At 41.0% G+C, this 27177-nt stretch overlaps 1 protein-coding gene across 1 annotated transcript in view; it reads left to right on the top strand.

Annotated features, from left to right (window-relative positions):
- Nucleotides 1-263: 263 nt before the first annotated feature.
- VWA8 (von Willebrand factor A domain containing 8) overlaps nt 264-27177 on the top strand; it is a 189371-nt gene continuing 162457 nt past the window's right edge. The window contains exons 1-4 of the mRNA XM_049815763.1: nt 264-443; nt 11971-12048; nt 22543-22673; nt 24796-24906. Coding sequence (XP_049671720.1) covers nt 299-443; nt 11971-12048; nt 22543-22673; nt 24796-24906 — 465 coding nt within the window. The 5' untranslated portion in view covers nt 264-298. The remainder of the gene's footprint in view (nt 444-11970; nt 12049-22542; nt 22674-24795; nt 24907-27177) is intronic.

Genomic DNA, 27177 nt, shown 5'->3' with positions numbered 1-27177 from the left:
CCCGCCCTGAGGGGACCCGGCGGCTCCCGCTTGCCATCGCCTCCCCCTCCGCCCGGCTCCCCCCACTCCCTCCACACGGAAGGAATCCGGTTCGCCCCGCCATTCCCCGGTACCCCGGCGGCACAGGCAAGCCCGGCCGGCCGCCGCCACCACCCACGCCGGGCCCGTACCCGCCCCGGCCGCCGATCGGCCCGGCGCTAGTTTCCGGCGGGACTTTGTGCCTCGGCGTTTCCCTTCCCCTCCTCGGCCCGGCCCGGCGGCGGTGGTGGTGGTGGTGGCGGCGGTCTCCCCGCGGCCCATGCAGTCGTGGGTGCTGTGCCTGGGTGGCGGGGCCGGGGGTCCCGCCGCCCGCAGGGTCCGCCTGCTCCTGCGGCAGGTGCTGGGCAGCGGCGCGGCCGCCGAGCGGTCCGGCCGCCTGGAGGTCAGGGCGCTGCACGGCTCAGGTAAACGACCCTTCGTCTCCGGGGTGGCCCGGTCCGGGCTTCCCTACAGCCTCCCCCCCCCCCCACCCGGGCTTCTCTTGTCACGGCCAACCTCCAGGCCTCGACAACCGGGCCCGGGGATGTGGGCAGCCCCATTCTCCCCTCAGGCCGGGCGGCCCGGGGGAGGCCCGGAGGCAGGTTATCGCCTTAGGGGCTGCCGGTGTGTCCAGTTTGCGCTATCGTCCCTGTCTCTTCTTATGGTCGTGAGTGTTGCGTGAGAGGAAAGGGCAGAGTTCAGTCGCAGGCTCGCGGGTTCGCTTAGCGTGGTTTGTCATAGCTTCTCTTTCGAAGTGTCCCACCTGCAGCGAAGCCAGGAGGAGCCCGGCGGCCTGTACGTGTGGGAACCGCTCTTCTCCATCAAGCGGCTTATTACCATTTCGTGATGCTTTCTGCTTCAGCACTGCACGGCTCTGTCCTTCCACGAAGGCAAAGCCGCGTCCACGTCAGGGGTTGCCAAGGCTGATGCGCGTTTGAGGGTGCCTGCGGCGGACAGTGAGGAGGTAGGGGGTTGACCTTGAGCTTGGATGTGCTAGGGAGGATGACCTGAACTGTCCCGGCATATCCTCCGGTGACCTCTGAGAGAGATGGCCGGCCTGTGCGGAGCAGAAGTGGCGTTTGGAAACGGTGACATGTGCCAGTGGAAGCTGGCACTTTTCTGGACGAGCGCCAAAAGCAGCAAAGCTACTAAATACAGAGCGGGTGGTGAGCAGCTGTAAATTAGGGAGATGGAATCACAGCAAGTGGTTCTGATGGTGCGGTACTCGCTAAAGCTCTTAATTACACCCCTTTAATACCATTTATCTCCGTTTTTGCATTTTTTAACGTGTTTATTAGTTGACCGGTTCATTTCTTTAAAGGTGTGTTTGGTTTCTCAAGAAGAAAGCTTTTGAGGAATTGATAACCATAAAGTTCCCTCAGGAATTTTTGAATAGGAAATATTTTATTTGTGAAAAGTACTAAAAACCCTAGGGTTATTTACCCTAAAACAAATAGGAATAAAGGGGAACAAGTTAACAATGTGTGAAACAAGCACCTGAAGAAGATAGCTCAGCGCTTTTCAGCCCTTTGTTGGGATGAGTAACCTTAAGAACAAGAAGAAATTCGGCAAGATAAAATGGTAGCAAATGCAGTATTACTAAAAATACTTCACAATTTCCATGTGCTATGGAATGTAACTGGGTGTAACTTAGCAATATTCATGAATACACTGTATATGAATAATAGCAGTATTCCCAGTTACAATCAATGATGGTAATAGTTTTGGTAGAACAATTTAAATCTCAAAGCTCTAGACAATCTTGTAGTTTATTAAAGGCAGGCTAAGAGATAATGTTAGGGATATTTGCCCTCCCAGCACCTGAGACATCTCATTTATTATAGTGCTTCCTGTGCTCCTGTGAATTTGGGACCTTGGTATTAGAAATACTAATTATTATTTGGGTTTTGTTGTGGTTTTTTTTTTTAATTAATTTTATTTTAAAGGTGATTGCATGTCCTCTTGCAGGCTCCATCACTCCCTTGAGGTTACTGAAGTTACAAAGAGATGGTCTGAAATTTTGAGTGCCATATGTGGTTTTGCTATTTCTATGCAGCTGCTGTAATTACAAGTCTTGTTGTAAGCAGTGTTGAGGTCTGTTCCCTCCTGATAAAGAAAATATTTCTGAAAAGGCTGGAAGCTGTTAACAGTCAAGTAAACAGCAAATTGTTGTCTACCCAGTAATTTGGATCTGACATCCCTGCCAGATCAGATTTACTGTCTGTGATGGTACCTTTTAAGTGTGAGGGAGAAACCGTTGCCTGATTTTGTCCTGTTATATGTGAAGGAGCCATGCTTAGCTTTTCAGCCTTTGTAAGGCAAATATGGCTTGTTGGTGCACCGGGGACTGTGGGGAAATTGCTAGAGCTATCTAGTGGTAGAGCTTAAGAGAAATTCCAAAGTGAAAGACAGAGGTACTCAGAGACTAAAGGGTAATGGGAATATCTAGGAAAGGTTTGGGTCTGCACAATTTATTTAAAGAGGGAAACTTAATTTATAGTAACAAATGTTGTGGAAGGGTGGCTATCAGATTAATTTTTAATGCAGGTTTCATGTTTCTTTCCAAAAGACTGAAAAGAATCATGTTTTTGTAGACTTATATTGGGTTTGCGTGGCAAGGTTTTGGTAGCAGAGTTATTTGTGATGAATTATTTTAAACACAGTATGAGCTGAACAAAGTGAAGTTCTATGTAACTTGGTTCACTGGTGTTTATTTGCATCTATCTGTACGTTATATGAAACTTTTGAAAAAATCTGATGGAACACACAATATCAGACATGCTTTAAGGGGTTGGTGGCAACAAATGCTAAATTTGGTGAAAACTGAAGAGCTGGAAAAATAAAAATCATTGCCAGTCAGATAGTACAGGCAAAGGAAGGTCTCTCATGTGCTTTGCTGCTCAATGTACATCAAACAACTTACACTTTGTCACTTGTGTAGACCAAAATATACACTAGCTTCATTCGTGGTTTACTGCAGCTCTGCCTGTCCAGGTTCACTTCCTGTGCTTTCCAAAACCTGGTCAGTCCCAGTTCCTAATCAAACCCGTGTTTAAAGCCCAAAAGATCTCAGTAATACATACAAGAGTATCTGCTGAGTATAACATGGTCTGTTGTGAAAACTGTATCAGACTTCAGAATCCTGTAATGTCAATCATCAGTGTACAGGATCTAAATGATTGTGGTAAAAATTTATAATCCGAAAGAAAACCATGAATGGGACCATGTGTTTAGACGGGGTTTCGGGTGGTTTGTTTTTTTTCCTGGTCTATCACTGTCCAAAGACTACAGAACTGGTTGATGATGGATGTAGATGCTTTCCAGCACATTCCCTTTTCCAGCTTCACCTGTGTTGTTATCGTGTTGAAGTTCACATGTTGACAGCTGGGAGTGTGGTTCTGGCAATATTTTTTTCCACTGGCAAAACCTATTTAAGAGATTTAATTCTTTCATCTTTCTCTTAACATTCCTGCTATTGTTCATTGCCTCTGTATTGTACTCAGGAGGCTGCATTGTGGTGACTGAAACGATTCCAGTGATTTGATTTACAGCGAGGCCTTATGAACAGTTGTTGCGTCAGCACGACCGAGAAGACAGCAAATGGAGATGGGAATTTTCAAAGCCAGTTGTTGTGAAAGTTCGCAGAGTTACGCCTGAGTTATTTCAAATTATTCTAATGTTTAAGAGAGAAAAGGTTGGTGGCAAAAAATCGCCTTTTATTAGACGTGCTGATATAGCTGGAAGAAAGAGATGAACTGTCAGGCAGAAAGTTTCTGTACACTCTTTGGTACGGTTTCACCATGGTTCCTATGAGCAAATGTCAGTAAATAGCTTCTGAGTTTTAATATTTGGCAGTTGTTCAAAACGTAAGTTTTCCTGTTTAGCAGCTGTTGCAATCCTGATACATGTTGATGTGTTGTGTTAAGTCCTGCCCATTTTAATACAGAAGGCTGAAGTTGACCTGCTTGACAAACTCAGGGACTCAGGATAGTTGTGCAAGAGATGCCATAGTGAATCTTAAAGCTGTTTTGCCTATTTTGGTTATCTTTTCAGTAAATGGGAAGTTTTAAAAACAAATCTATTGATTTTCAGTTGTAGTTTCTTTTTAGTTGAAATACGTTATTGAAATTACGCTAATGCATTTGATACCTAAGCTTAGTTTAGAATAGATTGGTAGTCTGGCTTTTCTGCACTGAGCAAACTGTACTTCACGAATCTTCATACAGTTTTAAAACACTATGAGGTAATTTTTCACATAAGTAGCACTGGCTACGGAAGATTTGAAAGGGAACACTGGGGATGCAGTGGGCATCTGTTACCGTATGACTGAGAGGAGGTAATGAGTATCACCTTCTACGACAGCTAGCAGAAACTTCCCACTCATCGGCTCTCATGCTCAGGGGGGATTCAACCATCCAGACATCTGCTAAGAGGGCAATCTGTCGTTGTGCATGTGCTCTTGGTAGTTTCTAGACTACCAAATTTTGTAAGGCTAATGCCACAGAGCCTGGTCAGGGGTAACTCTTCACTTCATCTGCTGCTCACAATTAGGGAAGAACTGTGGCCCGTTTGGTCACAGAAGGCAGCCTGGATAGCAGTGACGGTAACATGATTGAGTTGTGGATCTGGAGGAGGGTTGGGAAGGTGAGCAGCAGAATTAGGATCCAGGAATTAAGGCCTGCAAGCTTTTACTTATTCAGGAGATTGGTAGGTAGAATCCCTTGGATAACAACCATGAAGAAGAAAGGTGCCCAGGAGAGCTTGAAGATTTTTAAAGAAAACTTAATGACAACTCAGGAATGAACCATTCCACAGTGCAGGAAGATTTGGTGTTTCAGCAGGAGGCCTGCTTGGCCAAGCAGGGAACTTCTCGAAGAACTAAAACACAAAAAGGGGGCATACAAAAGTGGAAATAAGGACAGACAACAGGAGTGTAGAAGTGCTATTTGGTACGTAGGGACAAAATCCCTACCGTCTGACAAACTGCAGATCTTTAGTCCAGAAGGACCTCAGTAAACTTGAGGACTGGGCCAACAGAAACCTCAAAAAGTTTAAGAAGGAGAAGTATGAAGTTCTGCTACTGGGCTAAAGTGTTGCTGTGTGTCACTACAGGCTGGGGAGGGACTGGCTGAGTAGCAGCTTTGCTGAAGAGGCTGTGGGGTTACAGTGGGTGTCTGGTTGAGTATGAGCCAACACCTCATCGCAGATAAGGTGAACCACAGACTGGGCTACATTAGGAGGAGTGTGGGCAATGGTAAAGGGAGGGTTCTTCTCTAGAAAGCATTGGTGAGGCTCTGCCTGGAATGCTATGTCCAGTTTCGGGTTCCTTAGTTCTAGGGAGATATTGAGAAACTGATGGAGTCCCCTTGAGGGCTACGAAAATTGTTAGGAGCCTAGAGAACCTGACGGTGAGGAGAAGCCGAGAGATCTGGGCTTGTTAGGTTTGCAAGGAGAGGCCTAAGGGAGGAGAAATCTGTTGGCAACTTACAATTATAGTTACAAAATATTAAGTCTAACTCTACTTGATAGTAGCAGATAATATATCAAGAGGCAGTCATCACAAATTGGGGCTTGGGAGGCTCAGACTGGACAATAGGACAAACCTTTTTACTAGGAGAGTAGTGCAGCAGGGGAAGAGGTTGGCTAGAAAGACTGTGGAACATCGTCCTTGAAGGTTTTTGAGACTCTGTCAGCCATAGCCACAGCTCATCAGGTCTCGTCTTGGTGGTAAGCTGATGTTGAGCAGGAAGTTGGAGATGATGACCAGTATTTCTAAAGTGTTTTGGTAACTGACAGAATGGGCAGTTTAGCACTTCTCTGACATGGTAAGCATATTATTAAGAGATATTCTGAAATTTATATATCAAGTCTATGTGAGATCATCATGGTATTAAACATATTTAAAACTGACTTTTCACATTGTAACACTTTTGTAATTGAGCATCATCAGACTCCCTACTACCTTCAGGATATGCTATTGGCCCAAATGAAAAAGAGCTCTCTGCTGAGAAATTATTATAAGCTTCCTACACGACTGGGTATCAGATAAGATTCCCCGTTCATGTTGTTGATCTTCCACTAATGCAGAAAAATGGAGGAAAAGGTTCACTTCCTGGAGTAAATACCAAGATTTTGCTTCAATGACGCTGTGGACTTTAATCAGTAAAGAGAATCGTTAGCCTAAAGCAGACAATTGAAAAATCAAGCATTAGTTTCAGAACTGAAAATTAAAAAAAATAGAATGTCTAACAATAATGTTGAGTAGAAATCGAGTAATACACACATTTTATGTCTGAAGTAATTATTTTGGTTTCTTAGAGGGAAAGACTTACTTTCTTTTGCTCGTAAAAAAAGGGTGGCTCAAGTGCAGTGGATTTTTTTTGCTTAGATAGGAGATGGTTTTTGTTGTGTAAACATCCAGCTATTTCAGTCAGCAGCACCTGTCAGTCTGCAGTGTCCTGTTGGCAGCAGCTGAGCTTCACCTCATCTGCATGTGAACGCTGTGGTGGTCAAGGAGCAAAACTAGTGAGTGTGGGGAAGAGGTTTCTGTCCCTCATACTCAGGTGTTTGGGAGGCTGCCAGTACCAATATAAGATGCATAATAGCTTACAGTGTTACCCAATGACTGTGTGTAATGCTGGCAGCCGTGAAGATGGCCATTAAGAGCTCGTATGAAATGAGAGATACAAGTTGTGTAGATAGGGCTGCTTTTTTTCTTTTTATTCTGAATAATGTATTCAGAAAAGTTGAAAAAGAAAAAATAAATCCTGGAAAATGTCACTTCTGTTTCTTCAAAATAAGTTGGCTCTTCAAGGATGAGGGCTGACGCTTTTTTGTGCCCTTATGGAAATCTGGTGGATAAATACCAGTTAAAAGCTTTTTTTCTTTTTTTTTTTTTTTTTTTCCTTTTCCTCCTTTCCTCCACATTAGAATGAAATTAAGACGTGGAAATATACATCTGAATATAATATAGATTTTGTACTTTCCTCTGGCAGGTGTGATCTTATCACACAGAAATTAATATTAGCAGAGCTTAGCACCTTCACAGTTTTAATATGCTCTTGCTGTTACTGGCTTTTGAGACCAGATGGATAGTCTGTGTACAAGTGAATGTGTAATATACCAATACGACTGTTGAAGTGTGTTAATCTCACACATATTCAGGACTAAAGAGGCCAAAAGGCAATAATTTCAGCCACCTAAAGGCTCAATGTTCCTGAAGCTTCATTGTAGCATCTTATAAAAACCCTGATAATACAAAGATTTACACGAGATTGGAACTGTTTCTGTTGTGCATTCAAAAAACTAAACACATGTATAGATCTGTGCAGGGTGCTTTCTTTCTCTGTAGGATTTCTTTACTTAAAAATAGCCATTTAAAATTTATTAATTTCCTTCTCTTTTCTTAATGTGTTATTTCACCAGAAAAATGGCAAGTAGAAAAAACTTTTTTCTGCTTCTTAAGTTCTTAAATTGTAGTTGAGATGCAATCTGTTTATCTTCAGATATGACCAGCATTGCTGTAAATAATTTAAACAGCAGTGGCTTTTTCTTCTCAACACATAGGAAAAAATATTAAGATTAGGGAATAGTCATTTCTAGGGAGGGGGAGAGGAGAAGAGGGATAGTTGGTGTGATACTAGCTTTTAAATAGAAGACCAGTCAAAGGTACCGAGCACACAGTAAAGCTGCATCTTCAAGAAGCCTTGTTACTGAGATTATAACATGAAGCATCCACCGTGGGTCAGAACAAAGGTCCATGAAGTCCTACTATTCCGTGTTGGGAAACGGTGAGTAGGTGGTGCTGGGGCAGAATAAAAGCATAGGGTATTCGTGCAGGGGTGCCCTGCCAAAGTGCTTTCCCTGTCTCCGTCTGCCTCCTCTGCAGCTCGGGGGCTTAGAGCTGGAGGTGGTGCCTTTCTATTCAGTAGCCTTCAGTGGACTGAGTGGAAGAAATAGGCCTGCTCACCTGAAGAGCCCTTGTCAGTTATTGTAAAAAGCAGATGTAGGCATTAATATTGTTTTGTGTCTAAAGGAGAGAGCTTATCAGGTTCAGTGCATTGCAGTTACTGACGAGCTGTGTGTGCATGTGCAAATTGCCATTTTGCCAGAGGTGCAATTCACACCTGTCTATTCCAGATGCAGTAGAAAGAGCTCGTTGCATGTGTTGAGGCTGGTTTCATATCTCCCTGTTTCAGAGAGTCTCTTCAGGGTCCCGTTACTGGGTCACGATCCTTATGTGCTGCCAATTTCTGACCCGTATTGCATGGGCTCTTAAACAACCTGCTTTGTATGTTGTCCGCCCCCTGAATCAGATGTCCCCTTTACCTTTTGGATTCTGGCTTATTTCTTTTATTTCAGCAGCCATCTCTGTGTACATCAGGCACGGCCTGTATCCCACTGTTTCCCCCAAAGACTATCGTACCTAAGATTACTGTTTTCTGTGTGGGAGATGAGAAACCAGGGGCACTTCTTCACTGCTTGCCTAAGCACCCCTGATACAGGCTACAAAGTCTCCATCACAAAACCCTGTGTGTTTAGCTTTCGTCCACAATAGTGTGGTAGTAGCTTCTGAGTGGAGTCAAGTAATTTGGGATACATGTTCTCAAATTTTGAGTCTTGCTGATATAACACCACCATATTACCAAGCAGGCTGTTGTCAGTTACTTGCCAGCTGGTGAAACATTGGAAAGAGCCTGTCCTGGATGACTCTGTTCAAAGAGTTTGGAAATGCAGTGGAAATGGAGTAACCAAACATGAGATTTTAAACAAGTACAGAAGAAACAAATGAGACAAGAAAAGATAGCCCAGGTGGAAGTGTGTGATAAGATTAGTGGGCTAATCCCCCCTGTGCTCATTTAGCTAGAAAAATAGACTCTGCTGTCTTGGTTTATTGTTGCTTAAAGTTCTATTAAACACTGCTAATATTTTTGCTTTTTGGACAGATGCAAGCTGGAGGCAACATTTGTCTCCAGGCAGCAACAAACCTGTTAAAAGCCGCATGCCCTGACTGTATGCTAGGGGTTTTGTGTGCTCAGCTCTCTCCACATCTTGCATATAGTTCCCTCCCAGCACATTTTTCATGAAAGTTTGTAGGGTCCGCTGATGGCTGGAATATTTGTGGAATTTTTGGGCATGATTAGACGTGTTGATCAAGGGTTAGCATGTTATGGACTGACAAAAATACCAGAAGAGATGCATTTTCCATTTTTCACTTAGACCAAACTCAGTTGTGGGGTTGGTTTTTTGGTTTGGTTTTTTTTGGCAGTACAGGAAATCAACTAAGGCTTTTCAGTACTGTGCCAATAAACTAGGTACTTAAAATTCTCTCCTGTAGATGATGCCACCATTCCAATGTATCAAAAAAGTCTGACACCTTGTTGTTTCGGCATCTTGGTCCCTACTGTGTTTCAGAAGACTGTGTATGCATGCAAGAGTATTTACAACTTGAGCTGAGATGATTTAAGCTGGGAGCTAGTTAGTCGTATACTCTTGTCTCATTGCATGTTGGCTGGGGAATGGTGAGAAAACTGGCACTAGTTTCCGAAGGATATATCAGGCAACCTGCTCTTTTTAGACTGTTAAAATTCTTCCTAGCTGAGCTAATGAGAGAGGTGTCAACTGTTGCAGGAAGCAGTGGGCTCCTAGGATGTTTTCATCAACTTGGATGCATCTTGGTCAATCCTCTAGCTGTTCCCCAGTGAGAGTGACTGGAGCTGCAGCAGAAGAAAGGGAAAGGGAGATGATGCTTAGGCGGTAAAATAGTTTCTCTTACTTTAAAAGTTAGAGAAGTAGGCAAAGTCCTGGGAGAGCCAAAGCCTAGATTTTACTCCCTGCAGTGGATGTGTCTGTTGTCCAGTGACTTAAACTTAAGATATATAAATGTTCACAAAATGGGGACCAGGCCCGTAAGCTATCATGGGACTTTCATTTGGAGTGAGTTTGAATGCTTCAGGCTGAAGAGAGCACAGTATTCTTAGGTGCATTTGAACTGCAAATTCAGCGAGGGCCAGGAAATGAGCTAAAGCCCTAGACTGCTGCCTATTGTTAGTTTAGCCCCAGCTCTGTTTGGGACCATTCCACTTCTTAGCTGCCAGAGAAGGGTGCTTAGCTTTAGCAGGGAGGACGGGGAACTGCTTGGTGCTGCTTGTCCTCAGGACCAAGAATGAACCCTTGGCCACCTTTTATTTGGCAGTACTGCTGTTGCCTGTCTCCCACTTTCTGGCAAGCCATTGAAACACTGCATTGTTGCATAAAATGTGGGAACTACCACCAGCTTACCGTCTTCTGCCAATATTTTAAGGAAAAAATGAGAGGCTGATTATTTGGACTTCAGGAGCAACATAAAGACTCATGTGCAGGCATGTATGTCAGGCTGTGAATCCCAGTCTTGGCATTGTTGTTAATCCCTTAAATTTGGGAGGAAATCAGCTATAATCCTTTCTTCACTGCTTCCTGTTTGTTGCTGTAGGTGATTCTCCTCTGGCTGCTATAAAGCTAGTGCTAAATGTGTAACCTCTCCCATGGATTGTGTGAGTCATGTCAGAACCTGGGGATTCTCATTCCTGTGCGATGAGTGCAAAACTAGAGTCACTGCTGACTGGAAGGAGAGCTGCTGTATGTATGGGAGGAGTTTTAGTTGCCCCTGTTAAATTGGACAAGCTTCCTCTTCAGCATCTCCCTCTCTGGTTCCAGCATTGGTCTTCTGAACTCTTTGACTCCTTACACAGTGCTGGAGATTAGGCAACTGCAGACTGGGTCCTCTTGGATGGAGCAGGACAAGGTGCAGATCTACAGAGGGATTTTTAGAGTTGGATCTCATTTGTGGGCTACGTACTTTCTGCATCTCATTTCTGAGAAAAGCACAAGAAACAGTTTCAAAACTTGGCCTCGATTCATGCAAAGGTAGTGTAATCAAAGTGCTGTGGCACAACTTGCAGCCCTGTGCAGCAGTCTTCCTCCAGTAATACTCTCCGTCCTCATGCACGCACTACAGTGCCTGTTGGGCAGCAAAGGTGGCGTTATCTTCAGCAACAATAATGGAAAAACCATCATTTTACTAGTCATCTTAGTTTCATGGTCTTAATACTTTTGAACTCATTTGTATGGCCCAGATGGTCTCTTGAAAAAAATAAACTTTTGAGTTCATTACCAGTCTGCAGTTCATTTTGTTTCGCTTCACGAATTTTGGGTGTTGTGCTGTTTTTCTGTGTGACCACCACTGCCTTGGTGCTCGCCCATTTCCTGGCTGTGAAGTAGATTTTACCTCTGATTTCCACGAGAAAGTACACAGGGCATGCCCTGCAATTTAATTCAAGCCTGTGGTTGCAGAAAGACAGATAAGACAAGCGGGTCCTAGTAAGAGATCAGTAAATAAAATGGCCAGGTGCTTTAGTTTTGGTGAAATCCAGAGCAAGAAATGCTTGAGACCTCTCAAACCTTGGAAAGGTGGCTGGTTCTGCAGCCATAGAGTCAGAGGGTGCAGGAAGGGCCCACTGATGTGAATATGTTGTTTTGTGCCTCCGACAGATACTGTTTCAGACTGCTTGAAAACTCAGGAAAATCATCACCCCTACAAGAGTTTCTCACTGCTAGTTCTGCAGACAAACAGGCTAAAGATTTAATTTTGATAAATCAATGATGGTAGCTGGAATGGGGTTCTACGGTGAGCTTGTATTCCAGAGCTCCCAATGAAGTGAGGTATGGTTATAACAACAACAACAAAAGAAAAAAGTCAAGGAATATTAATTAAATGTAAATTGTCCTGGTACCTGATCTATTGAAAAGCAGCAGAGCCTAATTAGTAAACTAATAGTTCTCAAACACAGTACAGGCTGCTTTGAACACACAGCCAGACTTACCACAGCAGGCCTATGATATAAACTTTAATGTAAAGACATTAAATGCTTTAAAAGTATCTGGGAACTAAACCACTTCTTTTATCTTTTTTAGGTGATACTGTCACTATTGGAGATGTGTCTTTTAAACTCAAAACACCGAAGAACCCAGAACTTGTTCCACAGAAGTACAGTAAGAATCTGCTTTCCTTTCGAAAGGCTTTATTCAAAAAACTTCTACTCACTCAAGTCACCCCACTGACTTTACTGAAATTATCTAAGAAATATGTTTTGAAAAAGCATGCAATTTAGGGAGGGCTATCTTTGCTGAGTTCTCTACTGTATCTCTGGTTCAGCTGGTTATATAGGAAACCCTTAACTCTGAATTAACTTGTCCCATTGGTCAGTGGTACAGTAAAAGGGTCATCTGTGATTGTTTAAATATTTTGTTCAAAAGGGGTCTCATCCAGCAATTACTTCTGAAAATAATATAGTAATCTCAAATGGTTTGCTTATAAAACCGTAGCAGTTTAAAATTATCATTCAGTTGCAGTGAGATTATATGTCCTAGGAGTTTTCGGCTGTATGGCAGATGTATGGTGTTTTTCTACTGTGATATTTAGTATTCCCAGATTGTCACGTTATTATCGTCAGCAAACATACAGATCTTTGCAATCCATCAAGTTAATGAGAAGTCAATTGCATAGTGATAAAAAATGCTATCAGATACTTACAAAAGACACAGCCAATTATGCACATTAACAATGGGCATACATATACTTACAATTAATTCACATTATGTTTTGATACCTCATTAAAAATGCCACATATTTGCAGCCATCCACATTTCCTTTTTGTTGAGAATACATGCTTCTTGAGCTTTTCCTTCTGTACTGTGGATCAGCAAGTGAATCATGTTTTCATTGTGGCATTTCCTAGGGCAGTACAGGCCAACTATTTCCTGAGGATCCAAAATGATGAGTTGCCATTTGTTCAGCACTTTCACATGTAGGCTTCTGGATGTCTGAATTTAAATTACATGCAACCACTCCCCCCCTCCCCCGATTTTTCCACCCAGATAAATTTTCAGACCAAAACCAAGCACATGTGGCATTCTAAAGGGATATATAAGTCTTACACTACTCTTAGACAGGGCCAAGCATTGAGAACGCCCAGTGACTGTCATTGCTGGGCTTGCAAGGTTTGCAAGGTTCTACAGCTGGAAACTGTAATTCACTTCAAGTGAATTTGATTTCCAACATGTCTAAATTCATTCCATGACATTTTGAAGCAGATACCAAGAAAGAAAACTGCTGGGGTGCTGAGTTTTTTTATTTTTGTTTATTCTTTTAGAAGGATGGCATTGATAATATCAACAGTAGACTTGCCACTACACAGCTGGCAGGATGGCAGGTAACTGCTGGGAGAGAGATACCGAGGGCAAGAGGGACGTTGCAGGTGTACAGGGAGCGCTACTGGTACGGTATCAGAAAGGGCAGGAGCTGCTGTGTGGTTTATATTGTTGTGTTCTTAGGCAATAGTACTTCAGGTCATCAGACAGGCTTTAGGTGGCCCTGCTTGAGCAGAAGAGTTGGACGAGATGACATCCAGGGGTCCCTTCCAAGCTTTTCTGTGATTCCTGACTTTGTAGTAACTGTGGGATAGCAGACCTGTATTACTATTGACATGTTTAGATTACTGTTTCTTAACTCTACTCTGACGTGCAATTCTTCTGAAATGTTTGTCCTTTGAGAGGTGTAGCAGGAATATAGAATCATAGAATGGTTTGGGTTGGAAGGAACTTTTAAAGGTCATCTAGTCCAACTCCCCCTGCAATGAGCAGAGACATCTTCAACTGGATCAGGTCGCTCAGAGAGCAGCAATAGAGAGAGGAAGATTTTGTTTGCTTTCAGTCCTTGACTAGAGTCAAGTCTGCGAGTAGTCTGGTAGGCCAGATCGCTGACCTGCATCTGGATCCTACACCCCCGTAGGCATCACACCGTGACGCTTTTCAGGTGATCTTAGATCACACCAGGTGATCTAAGGTACCAAAGATACCCAGTGCCATCTGTCAGCCCTTGCTGTTACGGGGTAGCCCATGAGGAAACGGTTTCTGTTTTGGACTGTAATGACAATTCCCACACTTCATGAGTTCTCTGGGAATGCGGCCAAACAGTTGAGAAATGCTGCTCTGCATTATTACTTTTTATAGCTTCTAAAATGATAGATGTTTGCTTTTCATCATTTATTTTGTATGCCTATTTTCTCATTTTTGTCATGAAGCAAGGACATCAGTTGTCTCTGTCAACGACTAATGTGATCTGCTTCACTTCTTTACGTTTCTTGTAGACTGTTTTGCTTTTTGGTTTTCTGTACTGTACCAAATGTGTTAATTTTGGAAAGTAAGAGAATTATGAAAACATTTGGTAGAATCAGAGATTTTTCTAGTTAACAATTATAGGAAGAAAAAAGTGGTTGAAAACGAATCTGGTAGCAAAACGTTATTAAACATGGAAGTGTGCAGAATGATGGGATCCTAGCTAAAATCTGATACTGCAACTAAAAGTGAAATTTATTAGCACATATTAAGTGTATTATTAGTTGTATCTCTCTCTTTTTTCTTTTTTTTTTCAATAATCATGACTGAAAGGAGCCTCTGTCATGCTTGGGATACTGTGCATCAGTATTCATGTACTTACAATAGGATTACATAAGGTACAACATTTTGCTTTTAAATCTAAATATTAAATTAGTTAAAATTAAGTAGGGTAGCATATTAATGTATTTAATAGCAGAAAACCCATTTCAAATACTTCAGTACAATTTCTTTGTATATTTAGATTGAGGAAATCTTTTTATCACTTAGTGCTTAAGTACTATGGTTAAGTTACTGTGGAGAACAGAGATATATTCCTTTAGTGAAATTAAGTAGATTGTATTGGCTTCATGTCAATTATCTCCTCTTTGTAAGGCATTTAGAGAGTATGTGCATTACTTAAGATATTTTTTCTTGTTTTAAGAGTACTTTTTGTTTTGCTGCGTGAATGACTGCTGTAGATACAAGATCTCTTGGTGTGAAATAGATGAACGTAATTGCATATTTATACTCATCTATAAACTGAAATATTACATATTTTGAAATTTTATTGTAGTAAATAATATTACATTTAAATGACCAAGATATTTACCTGATTTTACCAAAATAATTTGGTCATCCACTTAAGTGGGAAATATCCCTGAAAAGGTCTCAGACATTGTAATGTTTGCAGTGGAGTAAAAACTAAGAGGAGGGAGTTGAAGCAGTTACAGTTCATTTACTAGTACTGCATATGATACTGTTTTCTAGCTCATCGTTTGTGTAGAATAGACTGTTTCTGCTTTTTTTTATTCTGCCAGATAAAAGCCATGTTAAAATGCAGCAATGTTGAAAGTGCCTATCTATAATTTACAGCAAATTTTAGGGATGTTACAACTTATTCTAAACTCAGCATTGTTATTCCAGGCTTAAAAATAGCCTTTAAAATCTGAAAAAAATTGCATCATGGAATGTAAATGTATTAAGTACCTACAAAACTTTAAATTTGTCATTATGTCACATAATTGATACCAAAATATTTCATTCTTTGTGTTAACAGATTAAACTGATTTTTAACTCCTTTATTGAACCTTGTTACCTTTTGCAGAAATAGATAGGATGGGTACTGCTGGTTACCTTATGTTTTCATGTCTTTGCTTTTCAGGTTTTATGCTAGGTACCTAGCAAGTTCTGTATGAAGTACTCCATTTTGTGTGTTAATGTAAAATATTAATTTGTTTTGCTGTTGTTGGCAAATGGCTTTTTCTCGGAAGATGATAATTAAAGGTACATAAAATCTGAATTGTTCTTATTTTTCTTTTTATAAGTGACAAGTAAAAATGAGTCATACACAAGGGAATTTTGTTAATGGGATTTCTGTCATAACTGTGTCTGGCACATTCTAGAAAGAGGGCACTTATTTTTGTACTGCTTGTTCTTTTATCAGTAAAAATAAAACCTACATTTTAAAAACATCACCACACCTGAAAAGCACGATTGTTTCTTTAATTATACTTTGGAGAAACTTTGTATGGCTTTCCATGATATTTTAGATCTAAAATGGAATTGTGAGAACGCACATGATTTTTTTTATTTTATTTTATTTTTATGTTGAGTTCACGTCAGTGCACTGCTTTTGTTAGTGGTTTCTGGAAATTTTATGAAAATGACGATGTACCTGATATTTCATGTATTTAGTAATCTTGGCAAAACAATTCCTAACATAGCTCTTCCAGGACACTTTGTTCAATGATGGCAAATCCTCGTTAAGTCAGGAAAAGGGATGTTCTTTTGCAATAGCATGTCGGCTTTGCTGCTCTCTGAAGGTGCAAGTGCATTTGGGGGTTTGGCTTGTAGTCATGTTACATGCAAGTGCATTGAACTGTGGAAGATTAATTTCAAACCATGTGTGGTTTTGTGCCAGGTCTCCTGAGTCTGAGCACCCTCCCCAGTGTGTAATCAAAAGTGACGTGCATGTATACAAGGGGTTAAGTGATAAATCCTGTTAGTTTTGTCAGTTGAGATATATGGAAGACCAATTATTCTGAGGAATTTAAGCAGAAGGTTTGTGCCTGTAACAATGAAATACAAAAAAAGTAGCGCTAAATGGATTTCTGTGCCTGAAAGGGAGTTGTTTTAATGTTGAGGAAATTGGGGTTATTTCTCTGTAGTAGGCTCAGTGGTGCCAACAGTTGCTGTTGTTCTTCACCTGAAAGGTCCGCAATTGCCTTAACAGTAAGACACGTCTCTGTCCTTCTCCCAAAATAGTATGCACCACGTGCAGAAGCAGGGACAAGCGTGCGTGTTCAGTTATCGCTCAAAGTAAGTTCAGATCTGTGCTGGAACGTATGTTCATTCTTCTTTCTGTTAACTTTAAATTGGAGTGTCAGAGTGCAACACGTTACAGAGACAGGTTGTATTGCAGCATGACTGTAATTTTGTGCTAACAAACACTTTTGTCATTACATTTTTTCTTTCCTAGCCTAAGGAAAGATGTCTGTTGTCAGAAATGGTGATTATTTTAGCAGTTTGAGTTTTCATGTAGGCTTGCAACTGATCTGCTACTTGGCTCTTACCACCTAATCCAAAATCTGAAATAGTGGGGTTTTTGTCAGCAGAGCTCTGAACATTTTACACCATTATCCCCGTTTTGCCTATACCGAGAGCGAGGCGCAGGGAGACCCCGGGACATGGAAACCTACAGCGGAGGTCTGAGTGGAGCTCAGGGAGTTGTCTGCAGTGTTCCTTGTGTCGCAAAGCAGGGTCAGCTGAATCCGAACTGCTCCTGAGAGGTCTTTGTCCTCCTTGTTCTTAAAATCTGCTGGTGACGTAGATTCCAGAACCTCTCTGCACACTTTACTCCAGTAATTAACCATTCTTTTGTGAAAAAAAAGCTTTTTCTGATGCTTCATTTGGATGTTTTTGGACTTTTTTTTAGTTCCCTGGGACTCGTTCTGTCTAGCATAACCATGCTGTACAGATAACTTTTTTCTTCACTGTGATTCTGTCTTGCATAATGGAAAACAGTTGTTATGATTTCCAGTCATTCATTTTTTAGACTGAGTTCCAGTTTCTTTTGATAATTCTTCTTGCTCTTTTCTAGAATCTCTCAAACTTTTTGGTGCTGGACTGAGCTGTTGCGCTCAAAAGCAGATACCGTATTTCCCTCCAGTTGGAGTCTGAGCTACACATAAACTGCTCTGGCCATGTATTTCCCCTGCGAGTTGTACATCCAGCTAAGAATAGTTTCATTTATTCCATGTTTATATGTCGCTAAGAGAAACTTAGTCTTCTGATTCCCATTCAGGGTTCCTTCCAGAAAGCTATTTGGTTTTACGTGATTCCTTTATATTCTCTTTTCATTTATACTCACATGGAGAAACATGATTTACCTATGTAGATTTTGGAACTTCTTGTGAAGCAATCGACTCGGAGGAATTAACGATAAATGAGTTGAAGTAACTTTCCCCTTTCTAAGCCCCTGCAAAGACTTGCAACTTGTTTCCTTACCACCGCAAGAGCAAAAATGTTTGGAATGAAGACTGTCTCCGTGAAAAATTTATGGGAAAAAATAGTTATTCCAGTGAAAACTGTCTATGATGTAACCACGTTATGAGACTTTGAAAACTCTTTGGGCTCTGCGCATCACCATAAAATTGGAAGAGCAGCAGTGTTGCACTTGCAAAGGGCTGAATGAAAGCAGCTGAAAGCAGGGCGCATAGGAGTGCCTCCCTCTTCGCCTTGGCCATGCTGCCTCCTCCACTGTGTCCCTGGGCAGCTCACACTCTTCCTTCATTGTCCCGCAGCCTGAACAAGCTGTGAAATAAGCCTCAGCGAGCTCAGGGCTGTTTTGTAACATTTTCCTTTTTTGAAATGTGTTTATGTTTTTAGGCAAAGGCCTCCCTCCTTGTCCCCTTCTTCCTCAAAACGTATGTTACGGCAGCCGTCCCTGTGCTGGATGTACTGCAAACTGCTGTGGAAAGGACCCCCTCGGTAATCGGACAAGAGGGAGATCTTTTTCCCCTCGTGAACTTTTGCCTTTCCTGATAAAAGGAGCCGGTCTCAGACCCTGAACATGCACTGTAGCAAAGGTTCAGGGCATGCAGAGGTCTTCTTTTATTCTGTTGAAAATTATACTTATTGATCTTTTCTAAGTGCCTATTGGTTATTATGTGATTGACCACACTGGAGTCATACAGGGACACGAGCTCTAATGTATTTTGTACCACATCTGGAATAGATATTCTTGGGAATCAGTTCATTTAACTGTCTCTGAACAGTGGGAAGAGGTAGGTGTCTCCTTCATTTATGGGATTTCTTCTGTAGGAGGGACACAAGGACTTGCCAGCAGATACTGTCTGCTATCTCTAGTGAATCTTACGGCTTCAGCGAGCGTAGCATGTGCCAAGAATTCAAGTATGAGTGAACTGGAAAATTTCCGAAGCTAGCATAGCCATTTCGGTCTTGGTTTTATCAAAAGCTGATTTGTGGATCAAACAAGAGCAGCTGCTGCATTTGCTTCAAAAATCTATCTACAACATTTTTTTCTTTTCTTATTTGGGGATTTCTCCATTCAGCTTCAACTGCTCACTTTACAAAATGTTTGTGCAGATTCTGCTAGGTATTGTCCTACTTACCACGTATTACAAAGCAATAGAATGCAATTTCTTTTACTGGCCATCCTTGATACACAGGAATAGCAAATTGTAGCACCGACTACACTCCTGCATGTGCCAGATGGTGTCTTTGAGAATACACTGCAGAGGCTTCCTACGCACCATCCTGCAGATTAAGAGTATAGGGCCAGCTACTCAACTACTGCAAATCAGCAGAGTGCCACTAAACAGATTGTGCAAACCCAGTTTGCGTTAGATGCTATCTGACTCATGGGATAATTAATAAAAATTGCTGTAATATATATGCTGATGCTTTTTTCAGCTAATTTTCCCCGTCTTCTAAATGTCATAGAAAATGATTATATGGTGCTTGTAGTAAAGTTAATACACGGTACTGGAACAGGGAGGAATTTTTTCAAGTCATGTTAGAGAAAAAAAAAAAGCTTTGCAACGCAGATACCATAGTACCAGTAGTCTAAATATATAGAAATAATATACAACATACTGTGTATGTGCATCTGAAGTTGCTTTTGAAAAGCATACTGTGCTTTGGAAACAGTTTATGCAGCATAGACTGCATGTACAAAGAACATTTTATATTCTTCTGATTTTAGAAGGATGTAACTGGGAAACTGAAGTAGGTTTAATATCTGGAGCGATGTACCGATATTATAAGTTAGAATAGAAGGAACTGACAAGTGGAAGCTGCTGTCATGACAGTTCACCTTAGGGAATGCTTGCTTTGAATTGTTGGCATTATTTGTAACAGGCTTCCTTTCAGTGAGTTTGCAGATGGTCAGTGTGCTGACTTTGTGACTGAAAACATGTATTATAATTGATCCAGCTGTAATCTGTTTGTATGTTAGGAGAATGATGTGAATGGTGAAGCGATGAAACCATTTTCTAGGAAATGCATCAATAAGGGGTTATCTTTTGTGTTTTCTCAAAAAAAAAGCAAAGTTAGGAAATTATAGGAGACTTTTTAAAAAGTCGCATTTTTCATATTAATATTTCAGAGTAAATTTGGATTGTTTAAACACAGTGACAAGAATATAGGCCCTTTAATTCCTTAAGGTTTGCAGGGGGAACTCATTCCTAAGATTTTAGATTTTTTGAATGCTGTACACTCATATTCTCTTTTACATGACAGTTTGTCTTGCAGATGCTGCCGAATGTTCTTAAATCCTGTTTCTATTTATGGCACCGCTTTTAAGTCTGACCCAAGTTTTTTCCTGAGACCATCCTAAAAATAAAAAAGATAGCTACACATATTAATGTGAATTACACCAGAGGCATTTGTTAGTCATGCTGTGTCAAAGCTGTTTTTGCCATGCTTCTAATGCATGACTTCTGACATGAAAGAATTCAGTGTTTCAGAAAGATTTCCAAGCTTATTTGTCCACTTTAAGTAAAGTAACTTTTTTGGGGGGGGAAGTTATTATAAAAATACACTACAGACACATTGGCAAGTTCATACAGCAGGTAGAAGTAATAATGAATGTGCCTTGTGCCTCTCAGTGAGATCTCTGGCTTGCAATTTTAATAGTACCTTTAATATAACACTTTTTATTTGTGTGGTGCTTTCAAATTACCATACCTGTCCAGTAGCAAAGTTTGGACAAAGCAGTTCTTCTGGTATGATGTATTACTCTGTATTTCCCAAAGAGTATGTGTAATAGGAACTTCCTTAATTTTCTTGAAAATCTCATAGAAAGGAACATGTTATTCTCTGCGAGGAATTTATTTGCATTCAGCTTGTTGTGTGTGGTACGTGTGATGTGCATTGCTTTTGGAGAACAGTATTGCAGCGAAGAAGAAGAAAATATTTTTACATTCATATGATCTTACCATACCATATACGAAAACTAATCCTGGGTATGCTAATGACAGTTGTTTAGAAAACAAACCAAAACAGAAAAGCAAACCTGAAATGTTTATTTACAATTAATCTGATAATCCTAATGCATAGATTGCCCACCTATGTGTGTATGCTATTCCTGTTCATATTGGTGGTAAGGATACAGTAGATTTCTCTGGAAGCAGAAGAAGATTTCAAATGGTTTGTTTTCCTGAGTGCCAGACCAAAACATTAAGTTAAAATTTTTGATAAAATTTTCCTTAGCCACCTTTATGCTTGAAAAATCTTCCTTGAATCTCATACAGTCATTTAATACTGTTTCCTTGATCTTACAAAAATTAATTTTAATTCTGGTATACAAAGATTCAACAGTGAGCTGAAAGCCCTCAGAACTGAGAGGCACTATTGCTTGCCATCCTTAACTCTGCCCCGCGCGTACTGCCTCCGCTGTCTCAGGAAAGCTGATGTAGAACCGAGGCTTGTTTTTTTCAAATTTTGGCTTCTAATTACAACCAGGAATCACACTGAACAAAGGTAAATAACCAAGTATTAATTTGAAGATTCCATCGCCTCTTGCTCCTCTTTTGCTGTACTTCAGCATCCCAGATACCACCCTTGAGGGTCCAGCCTCAGACCTCATCATCGGTCTTGTCAGATTGTTCTGAAAGCAACCATATACATACATGCATACATAAATCTTCCTCCTGGCTTGCTTGTGTTCTCCTTCTCCTCCTGCACTAGCGCTTTTTGCTTGTGCCTGAGAAAGAGCCTTGCTTTGCTGGGGGGTATGTAAAGGAGTATTCTGGGCATAAAGCGATGTACAGCAGTGGGAATGGTGCCCCTCCTTCAGTGTGCTCTTTCTACACGGTGCTTTCCAGTGCTGCCAGCATTTCCATATGTGTGATAAAGGTTTTAGTTTAATTATAATTAAGTTATTGCTTTTTAAAATAATAAGGGTATGGTATTCTTAATAGAAATAAGTGGATCTGCTTTGAGTTGTTTTTTATTACGCTTTTGGAAGCTGCGTGGTATTGATGTAGTGATATTGCAAGGTTTGCATTTCCTTGGTAATTTAATTCTGTGTTTTATTGTGTTAAAATGTAAACAGGAATGCAGTTGTCTTTTAAGAAAATAACAAATTACATATGTCCCTGGACATTAATCTTAGTCGTGTGCAAGCACAGTATATTTTTTTTTTTTGAAGTTCATGATGCACAGAAGCATCAGGATATAGGCTGGATAAATATTTTCCAAATTATCAATAATGTATCTATATTATATTAACTGATGCTGAGAAACCCACTCAACATTGGGTAATAAAAAACAGTCTTTGCATTGATCAGTTTAATGTGAATTGAGAATCAACTTTTTTTTTCTGTTTTTTGTCGGGGTTTTTTTTGAAGGATGAATTTGGGCAGAGAAAAAGGCAATGGGTAAGACAGGTATATAAACTTATATGTAAATTAAGTAATCTAATATAAACTGCGTGTGGAATTCCCTGCTTTTCAGCTATCTGGCTTTAGGGCAGCACATCTTTGTGCCTTTGTTTTGGAGATAAGAACAAAAAAATGCGTGAATGGCCAGGTATCTAACACTTTTCAAAATTAAATAACATGTTCTTATCTTTGTGTTTCAAAGTGACAGATTCTTTGGCCCAGTCTGTAGTCTACCATTTAAGATGGATAATGCAGAAAGATCTTCTTGGCCAAGATGTCTTTCTTATTGGTCCTCCTGGGCCTCTCCGGCGATCTATTGCCATGCAATATCTGGTAAGTATGTTGGTTTAAGTTCTTGGAGACATAGCCAGTAATGTCAGTTAGTCATTCTTCTGCTAGCCAAATGGTAAAAGGTAGTCCTAGAAAATCTTACAGCGAGCTACTTAGGACGTAAATAAGTTTTTCATAAATGTGCTTTCCAAAGTTCAGTTTTTGTTATGGACAAATAGAAAGTACAGACATTTTAATACATGTTTTTCTGCTTCAACTCGGGGGGTGTGTGTGTGAAGATTTGGAAAACTGTGTTGCCATATGCTATCACAAATGGAGAAACAGTTTGTTCTAGGCATTATGTATGTTAGAAGATTAAGATATCTGCCTACTGTTACAGACAACAGATCGGTTTTGCTTCATTAGATAAAAAAAAGAAATGAAGGAGAGTATTTGGGAGAGGAGTGTTCTGAGAAACATTTGAGAACAGTTACCGTGAGTGATTAGAAAGAGTAGATGTGTGCATGATCCTCTCTTGGAATGTGGGAATGACTTGCCTACGTCCATCTGCGTGAACCGTGGCAGCACCAAGTGCAAAATTTCACGTTTAAATTGTCAGTGCCCTTACATGATCACGAAGAGGGGTTGTCTGCCTGAAAAGATGATGTGGGTAGGACTTTGTCTGCCATGAGCTCTATCTGTAATCTGGTTGGGCAGAAGGATCGCAAATGGAAGTGTATAAACAGTTGTCACAAAGATCAGCCATTCCTTTAAAAATCAAAAGATACTAATTCAAAGACTAGCTCTTAGACATGAAGCACACAGGAGAAAGGTGTAAGATTTTGAACTTTGGAAAGGAGAGCAAAGATTTCTTAATTCAGCAAACTAGATATGCGACTTGATAGCTTGATGCATTCCTTAAAATAAATAAATGTGACAAGTTTGGTATAACCTAAAAAGAGGACTTGGGAAACACCTGATACCGAGGCACGAGACATGGAATGTGTCTTATTATTTTTATCACTGTTTGTATGCACCTGAGCTACATTAGAAAGGCTGCAGCTTACTGTTTCAATGCCATGCTAAAAAATTACGTGAAGGCTGGTCTTTGCATGTGAGCTGATACATGCTGTGGGCCCTTTAATGAAGCTATGTAAGCTTGGAAAACTTTTATCAGCTGTTGCTGAAAGCTACTACTATGTGTTCATAAACAGGTCTAATTGTTGAATAAAACTCTCCTGTATTTCACCTTCTGTTTTTTTCCTTTCATTATAAGAAATACAATTGTATCTACCTGCAGCATAAAGGAATTGGTGGCATTGTAACCAATAGGCACTTAAAAAGTGGAAAGGAAATAATTTTCATGGGTTTTTATATCTTTGCTTGTTTTTTTTCATACAACTATAGTTAAAAGCTGCCTCTTAAGAGAGATCTGTTAAATATATCATACTTTTAATTGAGGGTAAAGGCTAAGAGCATTTCAGCATGAATCTGTTTCCTAGTAGAACACATGAAAACTCAGATATGGAAGTAGTAGGAACATGAGGGACTTTTTTTTCCTTTAACATAGAAAATTGTCTATATATCTCATACTGAATCAAAATAAACAAACCAATAACCCAAGGGTTCTGATTTTTTTAAATAGTCTATAATTTTACAAGATGCAGACTGCATCTTATGACATTAAAGGGAGAGAGGATAGGAACAATATAGTTCATCAGTGTACTGGCAAAGCCTGTGCAGGTAATAATCACAACTGTGTCACAGTGTAAGTGTTACTGAACAGTGAGAGTTGAAGCTTTTCGATCTTTTACGGTAAACTTCTGATTTTTATTCATGACTTGCAGATGCTGATTGTTTTTCAGAGTCCAGAACCAGAAGATTAACTCACAGGATGTTACAGATGTTCAATGGAAAGAATATATAGCTGGTTATTATGGTTTTAGAGTAGGTTTGGGGAAAATAAAAGTTTATTGAGCAGAAATTCAAACCATTTTGTTTGAAGCAGAACACCCTGTAAACAGTTTAAAAATAAGAGATATTAGATTTTGTTTGGAGTTGTTTCAGATCACTACGATGCTGCCTAGAGCTCTTTTGTACAATTATACCACTAGGCCTATTGTTGAAGTTCACTTACTGGGGTTATAGTCTTATTTTTGTAATAACTTTAGACTATTGTCCACAGGAGCTAACAAAGCGGGAGGTTGAATATATCGCACTATCAAGGGACACCACAGAAACTGACCTCAAACAGCGACGTGAGATCCGAGATGGTAGTGCTTTTTATCTTGATCAGGCAAGTTGCAGTCACACGCCACCTAATTATTGTTTACAAGTAGTTTGAAGGAAGTTATGGTTTATATGATGAAAAATTAGTATGTGGATTACAGACTTGACTGACATGTTTCTGATGCAGTTAGAAAGTCTCACGTAACAGTCTTGATCTCATTATTACCGAAAATGTTATCTTTACCCAAATCCAAGATTACTCTGTCTCTTAAGAGTACTACAGGTTTGATTTAGGCAGACTGTTTTTGATATGCTTCTGGAACGAGGAGCGAGATCCAATCTGTGCAAGTTAGACAAGCACTTTTCTTGGTGTGTCTCTTCCCTAGCACATTAGATGTATTCCTGAAGTGAATCTCCTGATCTGGTTTCATTGAAAAAGAGTCTAGTTCATGTATTTTAAGACTGCTCTGTGTTGTGAAACTAAGGCACAGTAAATGGAGACAACTGGGAGATTTGATTTGAAAGCTCACTGCTGATCTGGACTAAAATAATGATTTAAGCACTCCTGCCATCAGTATTGCGCCAACTCATTAGCTGATTTAGTACAACCATAGAGTGACTTAGGTTAGGTAAGATTTCTCTTTGTAAGCTATCAATGGCATGTCTCCCTTTTGATTATGCAGGTAAAATATATGCTTCATTTACAATGTCTGTTTTCCTAGATACCCAAAATTTGTATACAAGTTAGGTTCTAATTAAATAGGGTGGGTCAGTTCCTCTGATGTAGTGTGAATTTAAATGTGTTATCTAAAACAGTTTTCAGTTGGTGATGCTATAGAGGTTAATAATATCACTATCATGCAAGTGATTTGTGGGTGGAAAAGAAGATAGGAACAGGAGAGGAAAAAGAACCTGAAAGCTTTGTTCTCTGTTTTAAAGAAACATTTCCCCTTTTTTCTTTCTTTTTTTTTTTTTTTTTTTTTTTAATTCCCAATGATCTCTTCTTTCAGCTTCCAAAGTTTAAATAACGCTTAAACAGATTTTCCTGAAACCACAATAAATGACTTTGAGCAATGGAGGAGCCTCAGAATGAGGGATAACAACTAATCTAAATAATATTTTTTTTTAGTTACTTCTAGGACTTCAAATTACAAATTACATTTATGTATTGGGTTTGTGTGGCAAGGTTTTGGTAGCGGGAGGGGAGGTTACAGGGGTGGATTCTGTGAGAAGCTGCTGGAAGCTTCCTCTGTGTCCGACAGAGCCAATGCCAGCCGGCTCCAAGATGGACCTGCCGCCGACCAAGGCCGAGCCAATCTGCGATAGTGGTAGCAGTTCTGTGATAACATATGTAAGAAGGAAAAAATGTTGCAGGGCACACAGAAACGGCAGCTGGAGACAGGAGAGAGCACCAGCCCCGCAGCCCCCCAGGTGGGTGCAGCAGGAGGGCAGGAGGTGCTCCAGGCGCCGGAGCAGAGATTCCCCTCAGCCCGTGGGGAAGACCCTGATGAGGCAGGCTGTGTCCCTGCATCCCAGGGAAGTCCACGGGGGAGCAGATCTCCACCTGCAGCCTGGGGAGAGAGGAGCCCACGCCGGAGCAGGGGGATGCCCGAAGGAGGCTGGGACCCTGTGGGAAGCCCACGCTGGAGCAGGCTCCTGGCAGGACCTGCAGATCTGTGGAGAGAGGAGCCCACGCTGGAGCAGGTTTTCTGGCAGGACTTGTGACCCCGTGGGGGGACCCACGCTGGAGCAGGCTGTGCCTGAAGGACTGCAGCCCGGGGAAGGGACCCACACTGCAGCAGTTCGTGAAGGACTGTCTCCCGAGGGAAGGACTCACATTGGAGAAGTTTGTGGAGGACTGTCTCCTGTGGGAGGGACCCCACACTGGAGCAGGTGAAGAGTGTGAGGAGTCCTCCCCCCAAAGGGGATGAAGTAGCAGAGACCTGTGATGAACTGACCGTAAACCCCATTCCCTGTCCCCCTGCGCCTGGGGGGGGGGGTAGGTAGAGAATCCAGGAGTGAAGTTGTGCCTGGGAAGAAGGGAGGGGGGGAGGGAAGGTGTTTTGAGATTTGGGTTTATTTCTCATTACCCTACCCTGGTTGATTGATAATAAATTGAGTAAATTTTCACCAAGCTGAGTCTGTTTTGACCGTGACAGTAATTGGTGAGTGATCTCTCCTGTCCTTATCTCGACCCACGAGCCCTTTGTTATATTTTCTCTCCCCTGTCCAGCTGAGGAGGGGGGGGGAGTGATAGAACGGCTTTGGTGGGCACCTGGCGTCCAGCAAGGGTCAACCTGCCACAGCTTAGCTGGAAATGTGAGGGTTGCACAATATG

This window comes from Accipiter gentilis, chromosome 13, assembly GCF_929443795.1.
Source record: "Accipiter gentilis chromosome 13, bAccGen1.1, whole genome shotgun sequence".
NCBI classification, from domain to species: Eukaryota; Metazoa; Chordata; class Aves; order Accipitriformes; family Accipitridae; genus Astur; species Astur gentilis.
The sequence above is the reverse complement of the archived record's forward strand: the minus strand, read 5'-3'. Positions and strand labels throughout refer to the sequence as shown.